Below are 18,962 nucleotides of genomic sequence, written 5' to 3' on the forward strand. Positions count from 1 at the left end.
GAGCAGTAACGTGATCTGGAAGGAAAGCAGCAAGCTGAAGAGAGAACTAGAGAAACATTTGAGAGCAATTTTGATTTTGATTTTTATCCAAGGTTGCAGCTATGGGGAAAACAAGACCCTTTTTGGGTGCTGATGCCGTGAACTCCTCCATAATAGGTTCAGGTTGTAGAAAGTGCCTTAAGGAAAGTTGAACCTAGAATGGCCTGGCATGTGCTGCAAATCCATGTTGTACAAATCAGTCCTAATGAGGGAGTGTTGATATTGAAGGAGAGGTACAGGTTGGTTCATGAAGACTTTGGCTCAAAGCATAAGTGACTGAGTGTGTGCTGCTCTTGTCCACCACACACCTCCCACAATGTGTGATGTGAAGGCTTTGCACAGAGGTCCGAAAACGTGATGAGAGCAAGTCATTACTTGCTGCACTCAGAAAAAGGAGGGCAGGTAATGATTTGTGTTCTGAGCCTTGTCATATAACTGTGAAACCCGTAGGTCACACATTGTGAAAGGCACATAGTGGCAGTAAGGGGCAGAGGTCCACTATTCCACCATAGAAATGATTCTGTAGGGGTGCTGAATTTTGCAGCATTTCGGAGGACAGCAGAAAGAAACAATGCTGCTCCATTAAAACTCCTGACTGCAGAAGCCAGAATTGCTTCTGCAAGTTGCTGCATGTGTTCACCTTAATAGTCACATTCTTCCTGCATTATATTGGACTGTGGAGCTTTAGTACTTCCCAAGTGCTTGGTCACAGCTAAAGATGCTTCAGAAGATGTGTGGGAAACCTCTGGCCCTCTAGTTTCTGCTGAATTACAACTCCCAGGCCATACATGCTGGGACTGCTTGGAATTATAGTTCAGTGACGTCAGGAGGGTTAAAAATGCCCCACACTTGCTTTAGAAGAAGAATGGAGGTGTTTGGATTCCACTTTTGGAAGTTCTCTGAAATGGAAGGTGCCTATACTCAGTCCTCCAGCTGGCATTTGAACAGCCATATCAGATGGTTTTTATACGTCCTATTTATTTAACAGAATAGGCTTCTTAAATATTAACATTTCATTCTACGCACTTTGCCACATCTTGTCAAAATCTGTCTTTGAATTCCACAGCCATGTACTTGGCATCAGCATTCAGAAATTAAAGAACAGAGGAAATATCAAAGCCTTCGATTTCTGCCTTCTGTCCCTATTTTACATTTTCCTGGATGGCTGGGAACTGTCCTTTGTAACAGCTCAGAAGGATCTCAGGGCAGTTGGCAATGTGACGTCATTTGTGAATATGAAACTTCTCTCTAACAGTAGCTGAAAATGTGTATTATTTGAGGGGTCTTGAAGGCCAGTGCATTTTCTTTTGTCACTGCAGCTCTGTGCCGGATCATTAAACGAACACTTTTTGAACAGCTTGTATAGAACGCTCTTATAATGGCGATTCATTTTTCGGCGCATCCCTTACCATTGAAAATCTCCTTTCCTTACCTCCAAGCTTTTATGAAGTCCTCCTCAGACGTGTTATTCTGGCGAGACAGTAAAGGGCTCCCATCAGGCCCATGGAAGTCATTCTGACTGTTTCTGTCAAAGATGCCACATAAACCTCTGGTGCTATTAAAATCAATGCTTGGTGCCCTTACTGTCAAACTCATTCCCCAGTCGCTCACATCAGCTCGAACAAATGCTCCTGAAGGGAATGAGATCTGGAGAAGGAGCAAATCTGGTGAATATGAACTCCATCAGCAATTGTGTGTGTGTGTGTGTGTGTGTGTGTGTGTGTGCGCGCGCGCGCGCACGTCTGTGTGCGTGTGTGCGTGCATGCGTGCGTGCGCACCAGCCAGTGCTTGAATTTTGGGAGAACAGTAGAGAAGTCTTAATGAAAGCTACACAAACTGAGTCCCTCTCCCACATTTTTGGCCAAATCTTTCCCGATGTAACCTTTAAGGAGCAGCTAAGAGGATCCATATAAAAAGCTGGGGGCAGGCTGCCTCTGGCCCCCAACATCCCATAAATTAAGCATCAAAGCAGAGACATGCACACACAATAACATGTCATACGCACAATAAAAAATAAGTTGAGACCTGCTATTGGCATCAGTAACCCACAGTGCAATATATCTCAGAAGAAAGCTCCATTGAGTTCAAGAAGTCTTACTCCCAGGTAACCTGCATGCCACTTTCAGATTACAATCCTGTGCACACTTACATGGAAGTAAGCTCCACTGAACTCAGGGTACTTATGTCTGAGTAGACCTTCATATGCTTGCTCTCTTATTTATACTGAACATGATCAAAATTGTATTTACAATTAGGATCTGTTTTTCTTGATGCTGATAGAGGGAGAAGTACAGTGGTACCCCAGTTTATGAACTTAATCCGTTCTGGAAGTCCGTTCTTAAACCAAAACCGTTCTTAAACTGAGGTGCACTTTCCCTAATGAGGCCTCCCGCCACCAGTGCCCTTCCACCGTTCGGATTCTGTTCTTAGACTGAGGTAAAGTTTGCAAACCAGGATACTCCTTCTGGTTTTGCAGAGTTCGTAAACTGAATAGTTCTTAAACAGGGCTGTTCTTAAACCGAAACTGACAACATGACAATAAGATCACCTCTGTGATTTTCCTTGGGAAATGGTCTCATTCTCATATATATATAGCCAATACTTTTAGAATATTCCTTGTAAGACCAATTCACACAGGAAATGATTGTATTTTAAACTGAACAGAACAGTTGTCTCATTATAGAAATGGCTTAGGTTGTTCCTTCAAGGTGGGAAATGGGCCAGCTTTTTATTCTGAAAACATTGAGTTAGTTTTGATCATGTGAGGACTTAAGCCTGATGGAAATTCCTCACAGTTGTAAGATGCACACACACCACACATTTAAAGCACATTATTACCCCAAAGAATCCCAGGAACTGCAGAGCGACAATTCGCAGCACCCATGGCAAACTGCCATACCCATAATTTTTTCCAGGGAAATAATGTGCTTTAAATGTATGGTGTGTACACAGCCATATTATCACATGTTTCTCTAGGTTTGTGTTTCATTTTATAGCCTGCCTTTCTTCCGGGATTCAAGGTAGTGCCCTCTTCATCTTAGGAGCCAAAGTTTCTTCAGTGCATTAGTATGTCAATGATACGCCATTTAGACTGTGAGGCAATGCCTATGATAGTGTTGTCTTGTGGCACCCTCCTCCTTCTGAAATTAAGCCATTTCTGTATGTGCACTGGCAAGGAACCCATCTGAAACCTAGGCTTAAAAATTATCTCTCTTGTATCACTACTCACTGCCCAGGATATTTCTCCTGTTGTTGGGATGTTGAGACAAGCCCCGCCCCCATCAGCATAGGCAAGCTGATATAGAGAGAAGTGTTCCTTTATATACCCATAGCCCAACCTATTTAGGGCTTTGTAGGTCAACACTAGCACCTTGATCAGTGTTCAGGATCAGTGTTATGTGACCTGCGTTATTTATGAACCAGGTAGCAGTCCCCAGTGAGAGTTTTTTGTTTTGTTAAGTGTTCTTAGATAATTAATCCTATTTACTGTTGGTCATTTGGTTCTGTATTTTATGATTCTATAATATATTAAAGGTTTTACTTGGTTTTGGTTGTACATCACCACTATATATTTTTTTTCCCTTTTGAATTAGTGCTGTATAAATAGTCTTATAATGAATGAATGAACGAATGAATGTGGGGGGAATTGCAGGATGTTGGCTTCCACATCAGCAATGCCGTGGATCGATGATTCTTCCTAGTCTGACATGGATTTAAAACTTACTTGTGCTCACCTATAATTGGTCAGGCACCAATCCCTTCACTTGGATCTAGACACTCTTTCCATTAGCTTGGCTGGACACAAACCCTACTGTAATCAGTAAATCAGCCAAGTCAGGGAAATCCTTTGCTTTATCAAAGACCATAGTGACCGCTCTGTAAAAAAAGGCAAGCCTCTTGTAATGAGACAGAATGTGACTTGCTCAGTGCCACCATTAAGCTTGTGGCTAAGTCAGGGCTTGAACTCCTGCTATGATGTTTTATGGGCAGTATTCTGTCCATTGGAAGACACTTCTTAGCCTTACATTGAGTGGAATTTACCTCAGCTAGGACAGCCTAATACACACCAGTGGTTGGCCATTCAACTTAGCAAGGGATACTCGATCTTTCACACTGCTTTGTTACAAAAGTAATCTCTCTCGTTGGTAATTATCAAAACCAAAACCCAAATAAATTTGAGATACGTACGGTAATTTTTCTCCCTCCATAGGACTCCATGATTCTGACATTTGGTTGTGACGAGGCTTTGATGCTTTTAATTGCCAGTTGAGGTTTGGTTTCCAGAAACTGCCCATTGCACATATCTAAGATGACGATATCATTATCTTCCCATGCGGCAACACCACAGTTACAAGCAAAGGCAAGATGGCGGTTGCTGCAATGCCACTGACGCACATGCACCTCAAACATTCGGTTCAGACTTCTGTACAGCACAAAAGTTCCAGTCATGTAGCTGTCATAACGCCTAAGCAATCAAGAGAACAACATAAAGGAAGGATTTACTCACAGTTTGTTAGCTGCTCATTTTTACTCTAGCCAACAAGGCTCCCTAATTAGACCAGTTTGGTGGCTGGCCTCAGAGGGAAAAGAAAATAAACTCTTGGTGAAGAAACACTTTTTCATCAACATAAGCAAACTAATACCACCAGAGTTATTAGCTGGGAGTGCATAAGAATTCATGTGAGGAGCTCATAGCTGCCTGAGAGCCGCTGCCATGGCAACAGGCATGGATAAGGAGGATAAACATTTGATAAAAGTAAATAGGAAAATATCTCTGCCTCCGGGCCTTAATAAATATGTTTTAGTTGTAACTGGATGCTTTACAGCATGATGTTCTTCAAAGCAAAACCAGCACTCAAATAATATCTTCTGTGACTAATCACCCACTTCGACAAGGTTGACTATGACTAGGTGAACATTTCAAATGAAAAATTAGGGCTCTGCCAGAATCGCATTAAAATGAAGTCATATTTTCCCCCCTTTAGAACATCTTGGCTGTAAACATAAGTTTTACTCTTAACTGGATTCTCAGCTGGCAAATGGCCACGTCTGGAACAATTTGTCAGTTTTACTCTTCACTGTTGCATGAGCTCAAGTCTACTAGGGTTCACTGAGAAGCTGATGATGTTCTTGCTCTGGAACACATGCCAACATGGTGGCTGCAGCACACTCTGCATTTAGCTATGGATGACGTAAGCTGAGGTGGTTACATGAGTGTTGATTCCATGCAAAATGCTCACAGAAGATTGGCTTTTTCCATATGGCTGAACAAGATGCTTTTCAAAAGCAACTGACACAGAAGGCTCTTATTCCTGTGACAGTCTAACCTAATAACAATCACTTGGAAATTTCATTGAAATTAATGGAACATTTTGGAGCAAATATGCTAAGGATCACAGTTTCCTAGATTTCAGTGTTATGGCATAATCCTATGAACAGTCATCTTGTGGGATGGGATGAGACAAAAGGGTCAACGTGATCATCTGTCAAAACTTGCTATGAACCAAGCAAAATGTATTGAATAAAAATCTAGCCATCGTTCATACTTACATTAGGCTTGATTCTCATAAAATGTTATCCCTTTGCTTTGAATATATTCAAGAAAAATGTCCTGCTTCTTTAATGTCATTCCCACACTTCAATGGAGGCGCATTTGCCACCCTCTTCCCTTCTTAAAAGATGACTCAAGAGGTGCAAGTAGATAAATAGGTACCACTCTGATGGGAAGGCAAATGGCGTTTCCATGCGCTACTCTGGTTCGCCAGAAGCGGCTTAGTCATGCTGGCCACATGACCCGGAAGCTGTACGCCGGCTCCCTCGGCCAATAAAGCGAGATGAATGCCGCAACCCCAGTGTCGTCCGCGACTGGACTTAACGGTCAGGGGTCCCTTTACCTTTACCTTACCTACTTCCAAAAGGCCACAGATAGTTAAAGGCCAAATACCTGGTTATAGAGGAAAGTTTTTGCCTGGCACCTAAATATATGTATTGAAGGTGCCAGGCAAGTCTCCCAGGGGAGAGCATCCACAAACAGGAAACCACCACAGAATAGGCCAATTCTCATGTTCCCACCCTTCAGACCTCTTGTGGAGGGGGCACACAAAACCAGTTTATATGTCCAGGAGTGTGCACACAATACCTTTACAAGTATTCTAGGCACTGTAGTTAACCCCGCACAGAGTTGGAATTCCCAGCACCTCTTAAGAAATTGCACCACCTATAGCTCTTTGAGGAGGAAAATATACTTCAAATGTGATTTAAAGGTATAGCGTACACACAGCCTTAATTAAATCCTCATTTGCAGAAGCTATTGGAATTTAGTTAATCTGGTTAATTGGTTTGTTGTTATATTTTAATAGCTATAACTATCATCCTATTTTCTGGTCTCACAAGTCTTTCTGGGTCTGACAGCAAATGCTAGAAACTTGGAAGGCATTTTTTTTCCATGTGTGTGTTTAACGTCCCTTGGATTCTGCACTACAGCATTTACTGTAAACTCATAAAATAGCATCCTAGATAGCTGAACAGAATACTAAAGCATATCATTATTGTGAAGCCAAATAGCTTCATGAAAGAATACTCACCATCCATCAAATGTGATGATGTGTGGATCAGTCAAAGAGTAGCAGTTCTCTGTGGGGAGGTCTTGAACTGTGACCTAGTTAAAATGAGATGTGTAATGCATACAGTCTCTGAGGCAGAGCTCCATTTTTTATTTTATTTTTTTACTCATAAAACATTATGGGCTGCATTTGACTTTTATGGGTGAATGAAACAAAATGTGACTTTTAAAGTGTGTTACAGGATCAGTATTTCCTGTGTTTTACTTATTATCATTACTTATTTTATATGCACCCAGCAAGTATATAAAGGCTATATAATTTATTTCTTCTAGGTAAACATCAGCAAAAAAACAAGTCTCTCCCTGCCCATCCAAAAAAAGTTTACAATAAAAAAGTTTTTAACTGGAAGTGTGTGAAATCTAGAATCATGAAAAGCAAAGCAGCGATCAATGAATCAATTATTTCTGATCCATGTCATTTTTGCACGTGCTTACTAATAAGTCATTAGTTTCTGTGTTAATCTGAGAGTTCTTAAAAGCCACAAGAAAATTCACATGTAAGTATGATGGTTGCATCTAATTAAATACTCAGAAATTAATGGATTTAACATAATCATGTTCATTCATTTCAGTAGGTCTGTTCTGGGTGTGACTACTGTCAGCTACAACCCTGGTGAAGGACAAATTTTCAGATGATATAAAACTGGAAGGTGTAGCTGATACCTCAGAAGACAGAATTAGTACTGAAGATGCTCTTAACAGATTGCAGAGCCAAAAGTAGCAAAATGAATTTCAACAGGGACAGACATAAGGTTCTACACTTACGCAGGAATAATCAGATGCACAAATATAGGATGGGTGACACTGGCAACTGTACATGTGAAAAGGATCTAGGGGTCATAGTAGACCATAAACTCAGCATGAGGCGACAGCGTGATTCACCAAGTGGGTGGGAAGCTAATGCCATTCAAAGTTGCATCAACAGATGTATAATGTCCAGAAGGGAAGGAATAGTGCTACCTTATCCAGCCTTGGTCAGACCCAACCTGGAGTACTGTGTCCAGTTCTGGACACCAGAGTTTAAGAAGGACATTGACAAGATGAGACATGTGCAGAGGAAGATGACCAAGATGGTAAAGGGTCTGGAAACCAAGCATTATGAGAAATGGTTGAGGGAGTTGGGTATATTTAGCCTGGAGAAGAGAAGACTGAAAGGTGATATGATGGCAATCTACAAATATCTGAAGGGAAGTCACATCAACATTGGAGCAAGCTTGTTTCAGGAGCAGATTTAGTGCCATTTGAGCAATGCGCAAGCACTGGGCACTGAGCCGAGGTATCACGGTCTCAAAACCTAGTAAGCAAGGAACTGGGCTTTGGGAAGGAGGAGTGAGGCTCTGACAGAGTCCTGGAATCCTCCTGCCTCCTTCTCAAAGCCTAGTTAGCACTTTCTCAGCTTTAGGAAGGAGGTGGAAGGGCTCCAGGATCCTCTCAAATCCCTTGTGCTTCCTTCCCAAAGCTGGGCACCTCCAGGGGAGGGGAGTTGCCAAATGTTGGCTTTGCACAGGATGCCATAGTACCCAAGTCTGCTACTCCAAAGGGTGGGATTCAAATTCCAGATAAACATTAGGAAGAAGTTTCTGATGGCAAAAGCAGCTTGACAGGAAAATGGACTATCTCAGAAGGTGGTGCACTTATCTGGAGGTTATTAAACAGGCTGGATAGCCATCTGTTGGGGATTCTTTAGCTGTGATTCCTGCATTGCAGGGGGTTGGACTAGATTACCCTTGGGATCCCTTATGACTCTACACTTCTATGATTCCATGATATTTTAAAAGTACGTTCTTCCAAACAAAATTCTCGGAAAATACACATTTTAAAAACAGGTTTTTTACGTTTTTTGAGCCAATATTTGGGTCTGAACCTTCAAGAACGAGAACAAAGATAAATACTAAATTCTGATCAGATCTGCACATCAATCCAAGATCTGGTCTGTTCATATCAGAATTCATAAACATCAAATTTGTCAAGCAAAACCTCCTTATATAATGAGTTGCTTTGTTAGCGTGGCAATGTGAAACTTTCCCCATAATGAAAGAAGCAGATATCTGACTGAAATTAAGGCACTTCTTTAAATAAAACCAGTTTCAAAACCAGAAGTATTACATAGGGTATATTCCAACAGTAGTTCATTATCATATTTAGAAGCAAGCAATTCTTGGCTCTTTTGACCTTTACATGTTATAGTATGTAGTTTGAATTAAATCACTTAGTGAAGATTTTTAACTAGAGCCTGATCTTGACTTCATTGTTGTAAGCTTTTAATATAATCAGATCAACTATATATCAGAACCCAGAACCTTGTTAGCAGATGAAACAAATATTTTTATTAGAACAACAAATTTGACATTCAGTGTCAATGTCTACCACAGAGAGTTAAACATTGACACAGAATCTCAAGACACTTATTAGGATTTACCCCAGAAATTCCACTGATTCCTTTCAATTATGGTTGTGCAATCTTAGCTTTCTTGCTGATCATAAGCATTTAGTCATATGTAAATCCTATCAGACAATGAGACTTACTTTCAAATGCATGTGTTTAGGATCATTGCCTTCGTCTGCACTCAAGCACGCTTAAGATTGCTTCACACACATTTTAGGTGTAGTGTTGTTTTTTTAACTTTATAGCTCCAAATGGGACACAATGGGACAAACATGTACTGTATTTGAAAATAAAAAATATTAAAAAGTTACGCTCGCTAGAGAGACATGATTAGCTGCAGTTCTCGGGCCATATTCAGATTATCAAATGTGAAATTACTTGGGGTGGTTGGAGGGGAGAACATGATACAAGGGTACACATAAAGTGGATGGGGGGATTTTCTCTGGGACAGAAAAGTGAATTACAAATACAAAAATAAATAGGACAGCAATGCCTTGGTTAGAATGCTCCTATCAAACTCATTGTTTGTTTAAACCTACTTTGACATCCATTGGTGTATAATCCCGCCAAAGCGGCTCGCTCGTTTGGACAGGCTCCACTCTGATATAGCTGGTGAGGTTTCCATCCTCGGCAAAGTCATTCACAGCCCTTACAGTTACCGAAGCTCTTGCACAGCTACCTTCCTCGCAGGGCATGTGTTCCAGAGCCACCTGGCATGCTGAGAGAGCGATGTCTGGGGACCTCCTTCCCAGATCATCTAAAATGCAAATATATTGGCATTCATAACTCTGTTGAGAAGTTAATAGCTAGGTTTTCTTTTTAATCAAAGGAAGATGGATGGTTTTCCATCTGTGATCAGAATAATTGTTGCTATTACAACAGCCAGACATGAACTCAAACAATTACATGCAAAAATGACAGCAAGAAAAATACACACTTCTCTCTCTCTATTTTAAATCTCATATACCACCTCTCTCTCTCTCTCTCCCTCCAAGAAAAGAAAAGAAAAGAAAAGAAAAGAAAAGAAAAGAAAAGAAAAGAAAAGAAAAGAAAAGAAAAGAAAAGGGTTTCAGTACTCCATACTGGTAAGTACCAGCACAAAAAGGCTATATAAAAGGCTAGTTCACCAGAACATGCATCACAGCAGAAAACAAATCAAAATAGATATCTCCTGTTTTACAGAATTCATCATGAGATTGCTTGAATTTGGAGATCTCTTTCTGCATTTGTGAATGACCAATATTCACTATGATTTTCAGTGCTGATATTTTAGCTTTGCTAGATGTGAAATAATAATAATAATAATAATAATAATAATAATAATAATAATAATAATAATTTATTTATACATACATACATACATACATACATACATACCCCGCCCACCTGGCTGGGTTTCCCCAGCCACTCTGGGCGGCTTCCAACAAAATATTAAAAAACAGTGGTCTGTTAAACATTAAAAGCTTCCCTAAACAGAGCTGCCTTCAGTTGTTGTTCTCTTTGAAATCGGGTGGGAAGGTGTTCCACAGGGCAGGTGCCACTACTGAGAAGGCCCTCTGCCTGGTTCCCTGTAAGTTAGCTTCTCGCAGTGAGGGAACCACCAGAAGGCCCTCAGAGCTGGACCTCAGTGTCCGGGCTGAATGATGGGGGTGGAGACGCTCCTTCAGATATACTGGACTGAGGCTTCAAAGGTCAGCACCAACACTTTGAATTGTGCTCGGAAACGTACTGGGAGCCAATGTAGGTCTTTCAATTTTAAATATGTCATTTAAATCTGTGTTATATATTTTACATCCAGCAGCCTCAAACATGAGCTGATTTTTTTTTTTAAGTATTTAAAAACCCTATTCTATAGGTTTCTTCACATATTGCTTTCTGGCACAAGTCATCTTCACTTTGGGCGGGGGGGGGGAGCCTTGTCACAGGTGATGGATTGAGAAAATGTCTTTCTGCATAAGGACTCTTATATCAGCTTCCCAGCAGCAGTACTTCATCCAAAAAAATGACATTTGTGTCACTCTTCATACATTAAACACAATACTGACAATCTCTGTGTCAGATAAGGTAAAATGTGAAATGGCCTTTAGATCAAGGATCAGTTAAATAACACAAATATATCAATACTCATGAAATGTTTAGCTGTAAATGCATACTAATATAAAATGTGTCGTATTTTATATCACTGAAACAATCTTCTTCAACACCACTGAAATAATCACAACCCTACATATATGTGTATACTAAGAACTAAGTCCTATTAAATTTGATGGAACTTACTCTCAGGTAGGCATTTTATTAATTTGTTTGTTTGTTTGTGTGTTTGTTTGTTTTGTATACCACCCTATACCTGAAGGTCTCAGGGAGGTTCGCAGGATAAAATATGCCATTACACTGCAAGCCTTAGGATAGAGAATCATCACAGCTCATAGTCATCTACTATGTGCACATCTATACATTTGAAGCACATTCTTTTCCTCAAAGAATTCTGGGCACCAGGCACACCGAGTTGGTGGGACTGTCGAGTGTGTGTGACATCACATGTGTGGTGCCCCGCCCCCCGTCGGGCCACACCTGCTTGGACGTGGGGTTGTCTACCGGGATGCTCTGACGATTGCAGAGGGCAGCATGGAGGGTGAAAATCGGCCTCCCACTTGCCACACTGGCACTCACCCAGGGACAGTGGGGGATGGTAGCCCCCTCAATATTAGGGGGGCTGCACCCCCTACCTCAAAATATTGAGGGGGTTTAGGCCCCTTTTGCCCCATATACCCAGCGCGGGTGATGGACACTGTAGTTTGACCCTTGCCGTCAGTTATGTTATGTGCAAGATCCAGTGTTGCACTAGCAAAGGCAGTGGGGCTTCCCCTTTCTTCCCTCCCCTCTGTATATCCCCCATTTTAGAAGTACATGAGGGATGCGGGGGGGGGGAGACGGGGAAGTTTGCACAAGCAGGAGTCTGTTGCACAAATAGCTCTCTCTCTCTCTCTGTGTGTGTGTGTGTGTGTGTGTAGCTCCCTATTTATTGGGGGCTTTTTTGGATTGTGTGCACTGCGTGTTGCTTCATTTATAATTTCAGCCTGCATCAGATGTTTCTTCTGAAGCATCAGTAGTAAACTGTAGAACAGATTTACAGCAGTGCACTCCTTTGGATGTTGACGTCTTTCTGCTGTGTTTAGTTGTTAGTGTGTTTAGAATTGCAGCCTAAGAGCTTTCAATGATAAGGAGAAGTAGTTCCTGATAAGAAGAACCACCCATTATTTTTTAACCATCTAAGTAACATTGCAACCGGATCCTAATATTTATTGCACTAGTTAGTGATGAGTACACAGGATATGACATCTGCTACAGTGGCACAACTTCTCAAAGCAATGATATTTTTAAGCCATCACCAGGCTTCCAAAGAAATTACTCCAGTGGCTAGCAACATAACAGGGCCAATGTGCAATTATTATTATTATTATTATTATTATTATTATTATTATTATCATCATCATCATCATCATCATCATATCATTTTCTTCCATACAAATATGCTCAAATCTTACAAATAAGAAACTAGGATTGAGAGGAAGTGATTGATCTAGCAAGTGAGTTTATTGCAGTAAACACACAAACACACACACGTGTGTACACACCTTTGTGTGCGTGACTATAAGTAATACCGTTATTAGTCAAATTTGCCTAAAACATTAAGCCAAATACTTTAATGCACTGACCACAAGCTTTAAGTACTCCCCCCCCCCCATCTCTCTGGTTTTATAGCCAATCACTTTGTTTGTCTTATGAAGCCCTCTAGCAGTAAATGATGGCGGTTCTCCTACCTATGCTATGCTCTTAGATTCATTACAGAGATTTCAGGGAAAGTCAGCAAAAGTGCTTGATCAAATGCTCACTGACATAAGACTCTTACCAGAATCCCCGGTAGTCAGCTGCAAAGTAATTTTACAGATGTCATCCTGGCCCAGACAGGTAATAGGGATGGTACTTAGGATTGTCAAAATATGCTCTTCACTATCTTCTGCAATTTGTATGGATTCTGGCACAAACTGGAAATAGAGACAGATGATCAGTCTTACACTGCACTCATATTAAGCCTTGGCCTGTTTTGATGGCAAATGGCCTCTGATTTAAGGCACAAGTGAATTTTCAGTTATTGCATCAGAAGTTTCCCTTTCAAGAAGGAGGAAGATTTTCCCTGAAAAAGCAGGCAATATCTAGATTTTTAAAAAACATTTTTTTAAGGCTAATTTGGGGAGGGAGAATGAAGAGTAGTTTCCAAGATTTTTTTTTTGTTTTTTATTAAAGATTTTCTTGATTTACAAAAGTATGTGCAATGTCTCTCTCTCTCGTATTTTTTCCATGTAACATTTTTACAAATCAGTTTCATTTGCTAAGACATTAGGAAGAAAAGGGGGAAAGATGGGTGGGGTCAGATGGCAATGTTTCTATTTTTCTTAATATATGTAGGGTTTGGTGTCAGCGTTGCTTGTGCAGGTTCTCTGCTGTTCACTTGTGTTCCTTTGGTGGTGAGAGAGGTTGGGGTTGGCCTAAGGTGTGGTTGTTTGTTTGTGATTAGCTGTGGTGATCTTTGTTTTCGTGTGTGAGTGGGGTGGGTGGGTGTTTTGGATCAGGTTAGCCATATTGATTTGTATGCTGTTGGTGGATTATTGTCATTGTCTTGTTGGGCTCTTTCAAAGTTTTGAATCTCTGAAGGAAAGATATTCAAAACTTGCCCTTCCTGCTACTGCGCCCCCAACTTTTGCTAAACTTGTCAGCAGCCGGGGCACTTCCTCAAAATGTTGCCGCTTAGCTTCTCCAATCTGGGGAGTGGGACTCAATCAGCAATGTGTCACCCGGAAATGCCCTGGCTTTTGCCAAATTTGGTAAGAGCCGGGGTGCACCTCAAAACGTAGCTGCTCATCTTCTCCACCTGGGGACAGAGAAGACAAACGCCAATGGCACATGCCGGAATGCCTTCCTTTAGGCAGCAGAAGTGATGGGGCAGGCAGAGCACGGCCTCTTGCACTTCCACTGCCTGAGGCAGGTGTTTCCTCCCCACCTCCTGGGCGAGCCAGCTCTGCGGGATGGGATCCTGTTTGCACCAGGGAAGACCTCTGTAGGTGCATGTGTGGCCGCAGGTGCTATGTTGGTGACATATGGGCAATGTCTTGAGAAGTCACAGCTCCGTGGTATAGCATGTACTTTTGCATGCAGAAGAGTCAGTGCCAAACTTCCCTATTTAAAGACCCTCAGAGATAGCAGAGCTGGGAAAGATCTGGATCTAAAGCTGTCAGTGAGAATGCACAATAATGGGCTTGATGGGCAGACTCACGCTAAGGCAGCTTCTTGTGTTCATAACAGGAAAGGGGGAGAGGAGGCAGCCTCAAGTTGCTTTAGAGACAAATTATTTGCACCTATTGCTGTGCTTTTGCGTTGTTGAAACCAGTCACTAAGGAAGGGTTTTCACATGGTGTCTTATTCAGCCTTTGCCTTCCTTATCCTCTCTCACGACTTTGATAGCACGTTAAGAAGATCTGAGCTTGCTGCTACTCCAAGATAAGGTGAAATTGCTATTTTGGTGGCTCGCCGAGGTTTCTGCTTAGCTCTCAAACATTCTGCCAAATTAGCCACCGTAATTGCTTATTAAGTAAAAATTGCCTTAATTTCCTAATGTTACCTTTTGCTTTTGAACATCTTCAGTAATTACAAAATCATTTTCAGGAATAGCAGGGTAATTGTTTCTTATTTCTGATGCAGGAGAAAAAATCCTTTTGAAAAATCCTAATAACTAACAGCATGGAACCGATTTGCTCAGTGCAGAGCTACTAGTTAAAAAAAAAAGTTAATTAAAATGTGCTGGGCTGTATATTAGGATAATTAGCTGGTCATATGGCTTGCACATTACTCTACTTTCTATGTGTAAGGTAAAGGGGGGGGACTAATTTATGCTAATGCATATGCTTTATGCAGAGTCCAGGACCAACCTGAGACATTTTGTTGCCTGAAGTGAAAGGCGAGATGACACCTCCCTGTTCCACGTACAAGAGCCAGCTGGGCAGACAGCTGAATCTTACTTCATTACTAGCAGTAGGACAGCAGCCTCCATTGCACTCCATGGCTGCCTTGTGTAGACAGCACAGAGGCAGACAAGACACACATCTCTATCTTTCAACACCTCCCTACTAATCCTCACCCTCAAGCAGCTACGTACTGCCTCAAGCAGCTCCCTCACTCAACCTAATGGTAGGGTTGAGTGTGCAGAGTCTGGCCATTTGTTTCTCCATCATGTTTAGTATTGGCTACACTACTGGCAGAAGCTCTCTGGGGCTTAAGGTAGGGTTCCCCCACCCCAGTACCTGCTACTTTCGAATATCCAGTTGGAGATGCTAGGGTGAAACAGAAACCTTATAGATCATCCTTCCCCAACCTGGTGCCTTCCAGATATTTTGGACTCCAACCCCCATTATCCCTGGACGTGGGCCATGCTGCTTGGGGCTGATGGGAGTTGCAGTCCAACAGTACGTTGAGGGCATCACCTTGGAGATAGAAGAACAGCTGTTATAGATACTGAGTATATGCTCTAATACAGAGTCACTCCCTGATGGTTACATATAAACAAGTGCCATGGAATAGTTACTTATGCATCTGAAGATAAAGATGGACAACCCATAACTGGAAATGATTGTGCCACATACAACACCCCACTCAAAAAAGAAAAAAGAAAAAAAAGAGGTTTCTGCAGAGCCCATCACATCTTACCATTCTGTCTAACCCTAAATGAAATGACAGAATGATAATGGAGGGGAAACAGATAGATTCTTTCTTCTCCCAGGTTTGCTGCCAAAGCAAAATAATAATAATTTTAAAGAAGACACAGTCCCTGTATTTTAGTTTCTGGAGCAAGGGCAGATTTTGTGTTGTTTTGGTTTGTTTTGGGCCCAGGGGATTCCTTCCCTCTCAGAGAACCATCTGAGGACTGCAAGCCAGTGGTGGGTGGAGACAGATACAAAAGTGGTCAGAGTATTGAGTGTGACTTGAACCTTTGTTCCACAAATAGGCTGCATTCCAGCCACACAAAGTTATAGGTTTCTTACACACATCTCTCTCCATCCACCCTCCAGGCAAGCAAGAGGCATTAGCACAGTTCAAGGAGTTATGCCAGACAAACAAAAACACTTGAGGGGAGCAAAATGGGGCCGGAGAGAACTGTAGCCTGTAGAAGGGACATGGGCTAGGTATTGAGAGCCAGGTAGATGCACCCCTCGCCCTGCTCTGGAGTCTGTATCTCTGTGGTTTCTGCATTCTATGGTGTCATATGAGTTTTCGAAAGAGAGAGATGCCACATTACCCAAAGATGGGGATTGTGCTGTTAGGTCTCCCATCAAAGGCATTAGGTATGAATCAAAGTGAAGTCTGCCCCATAAATAATGTATTGTCCCATAAATAATAATGGCAGACTTAGCATGCAGGTCCTTGTTTTTATAGGCTCAGCTTTTGAAAACTAATCTGTACTACAGCCTCCTTAATGGAATGACTTCTTCTTTTTTCTTTTTTGGCCAGTTATTTATATTGCATTCCAGAAAAAGCTAACAAAGGGGGAAAGAATGGCTCTTTTATGAAATATCTGCTACTGAATGGCCAGCCAAGGTCAGAAAATGTTTTAGTCTTCTAAAATTCTCCATTAACATAATGGGGGGTTGCCCCCAGAGTTTTGTGAATGGGAGAGCGAAGCATTCAAAGGATGCAGACGCTAAATGCCAGTCTTCGCAAAAAGCTGTCCATTTAAAGACGTCCCAACTTTTATTTCACATTGTGAGAGACAACCGCAAGTGCTCAGGCATTATGACCAAATCACTCTGAATTTGCAGAACTGTGCCTATCTACTTAAGGTTGCATATAATCACCTCTCGGAAGGTGAATGAACATGAAACGCTTTCACAATACATTTCTCGGCACCTAGATGCTGTAGCTGTTAGTGCCTTTAGAAAGTCTGATAGAATGATTGATAGAATGGCAGGCAATTTTTGGAGACATTTTCTCCTTGGGCACCTAAGAAGTATACTGTTTATAATCACCAAAGCCAATTTTACAGTGTGTTGTCTTGCGGAGCAAGGTGGTTAATATAGAAATCTCCATTGAGGATATGCTAGAGAAGTTTGTTAAATGAGGTCTTTTGCTGTTACCTTAATCCCAGCATAGAATCCATCGCTTTCTTCAGGGAAAGACTGTTGATCAGGAGAGTTCCACCTAAAAGCTGTGACAGTGCAAAAGACCTGCAATAAATAAATTGTCCATTTTACAACTTTTTTTCTTTTCTTTTTAAATTAAGAATTTATGAAGAGTGATTGAAGGTGTTGTAAAGGTTTGGCTGAGATATTCTACTCTATGAAGACTGATTTTGCTGTTTTGTCTTTCCCTTTGCTGGCTGCAAAGCCAATGCATTCGCCAAGTGGGGAACCCATGGGGGGCAGCCATCCTCCTATACCTTGAAATGGAAAATTCCATGTACTTGCAGATATCCATAGGTGTCTTCTGTAGCAATTAAAAGCTGATATCCCTCACTCTGGGTAGGCAAGTATAGAGGGCTTGGATCAGGTAGTTTTGACATTCAGAAATAATGCTAGCTGGAAACTAGGGCATCTGGTTATTAATCAGTACAGTGGTACCTCAGGTTAAGAACTTAATTCATTCTGGAAGTCTGTTCTTAACCTAAAACTGCTCTTAACCTGAAGCATCACTTTAGCTAATGGGGCCTCCCGCTGCCACTACGCGATTTCTGTTCTCATCCTGAAGCAATGCTCTTAACCTGAGGTACTATTTCTGGGTTAGTGGAGTCTGTAACCTGAAGCGTCTGTAACCCGAGGTACCACTGTAGAACATTAAAGCTGATTTGTGGTGATTGTGTAGTGATTTCTGCAGCTGTATTTGTTCTACACCACAATTTTCAGGCGTAAAGACATAAAAAACAAAACAAAAAAACATTAATGGCAGACATGCCTCTCAAAACACCCAGGGGCAATTTGTACCTTTCTGAAATAGTTAATCATTCATGTTCCAGGGACACACATGCAAGCCTTGCCTTCAACATCCATCGGCACTCAAGCTGCTCTTTAGATCTTTGCATGGATTTCTGAAGGTTGTATTGTATTGTATTGTATTGTATTGTATTGTATTGTATTGTATTGTATTGTATTGTATTGTATTGCAGTGCATTGCAGTGCATTGTATTTAAAGTATGTTTGATTGAATGTGCTTAGAAACTGTCCCCACTACTAGAAACCTTGACAAGCCAGAGTTTTCACTTGTGAGGAAGCTTCTACGCAAGTTCAGCTGAAAATGTTTTCAAAACCCTTTAGAGACCTTAGTGCTAATCACATGGCCTGAAGACCAGGCAACATGGCCAGGGACATGGGAGGCAGGGATTGTGCATGTTCCCTTGTCTCTATTCTAAACTTGTTCAAACAGGGCTTTGATGACACACATATCTGTCCTTCAAAGGTTGCATGCTTACTGTGAGAAGCACAACTGTAACCCTCAGGCTACACATCAGTGCATGCACCTACCTTCATAGCTGGCTTTAAGAGGGGGTGTGCAAGAGTTTAGTGATGCTTAGCAGAGTGTTGTCCAGGTCCTGAAGAGAGGTGGTCCTCTATACAGCCATAGTTTCAGCTGCCACTTTACTTTCCAAAATGTAATGTGCCTGAAATCCTGTTTCTAGAATATTATGGTTTTAAAAAGGGTGGCCAGGATGGGGGGGGGGGAGGTCATTGCAAAGTGGCCACCAGGTTCTTGTGGTGGCTATGTTTTATTTTATTTGGTTTTATCAAAGCTGATATCAGGAAAATTTATCAGGAAAATAAAGATGATTGGCATAACATTCATGTTAAGGACACCATCGTGCAGGGCTCAGTTTGG

General features: G+C 41.5%; 1 protein-coding gene across 1 annotated transcript in view; it reads right to left on the bottom strand.

Annotated features, from left to right (window-relative positions):
• The window catches only part of LOC114584522 (von Willebrand factor D and EGF domain-containing protein-like), a 193,440-nt gene that overhangs the window by 119,481 nt on the left and 54,997 nt on the right, over window positions 1-18,962 (bottom strand). The window contains exons 6-11 of the mRNA XM_077935769.1: window positions 17,231-17,320; window positions 12,958-13,093; window positions 9,587-9,804; window positions 6,624-6,697; window positions 4,228-4,504; window positions 1,472-1,686 (exon numbers count right to left, since the gene is read on the bottom strand). Coding sequence (XP_077791895.1) covers window positions 1,472-1,686; window positions 4,228-4,504; window positions 6,624-6,697; window positions 9,587-9,804; window positions 12,958-13,093; window positions 17,231-17,320 — 1,010 coding nt within the window. The remainder of the gene's footprint in view (window positions 1-1,471; window positions 1,687-4,227; window positions 4,505-6,623; window positions 6,698-9,586; window positions 9,805-12,957; window positions 13,094-17,230; window positions 17,321-18,962) is intronic.

This window comes from Podarcis muralis, chromosome 1, assembly GCF_964188315.1.
Source record: "Podarcis muralis chromosome 1, rPodMur119.hap1.1, whole genome shotgun sequence".
Classification (NCBI taxonomy): domain Eukaryota; kingdom Metazoa; phylum Chordata; class Lepidosauria; order Squamata; family Lacertidae; genus Podarcis; species Podarcis muralis.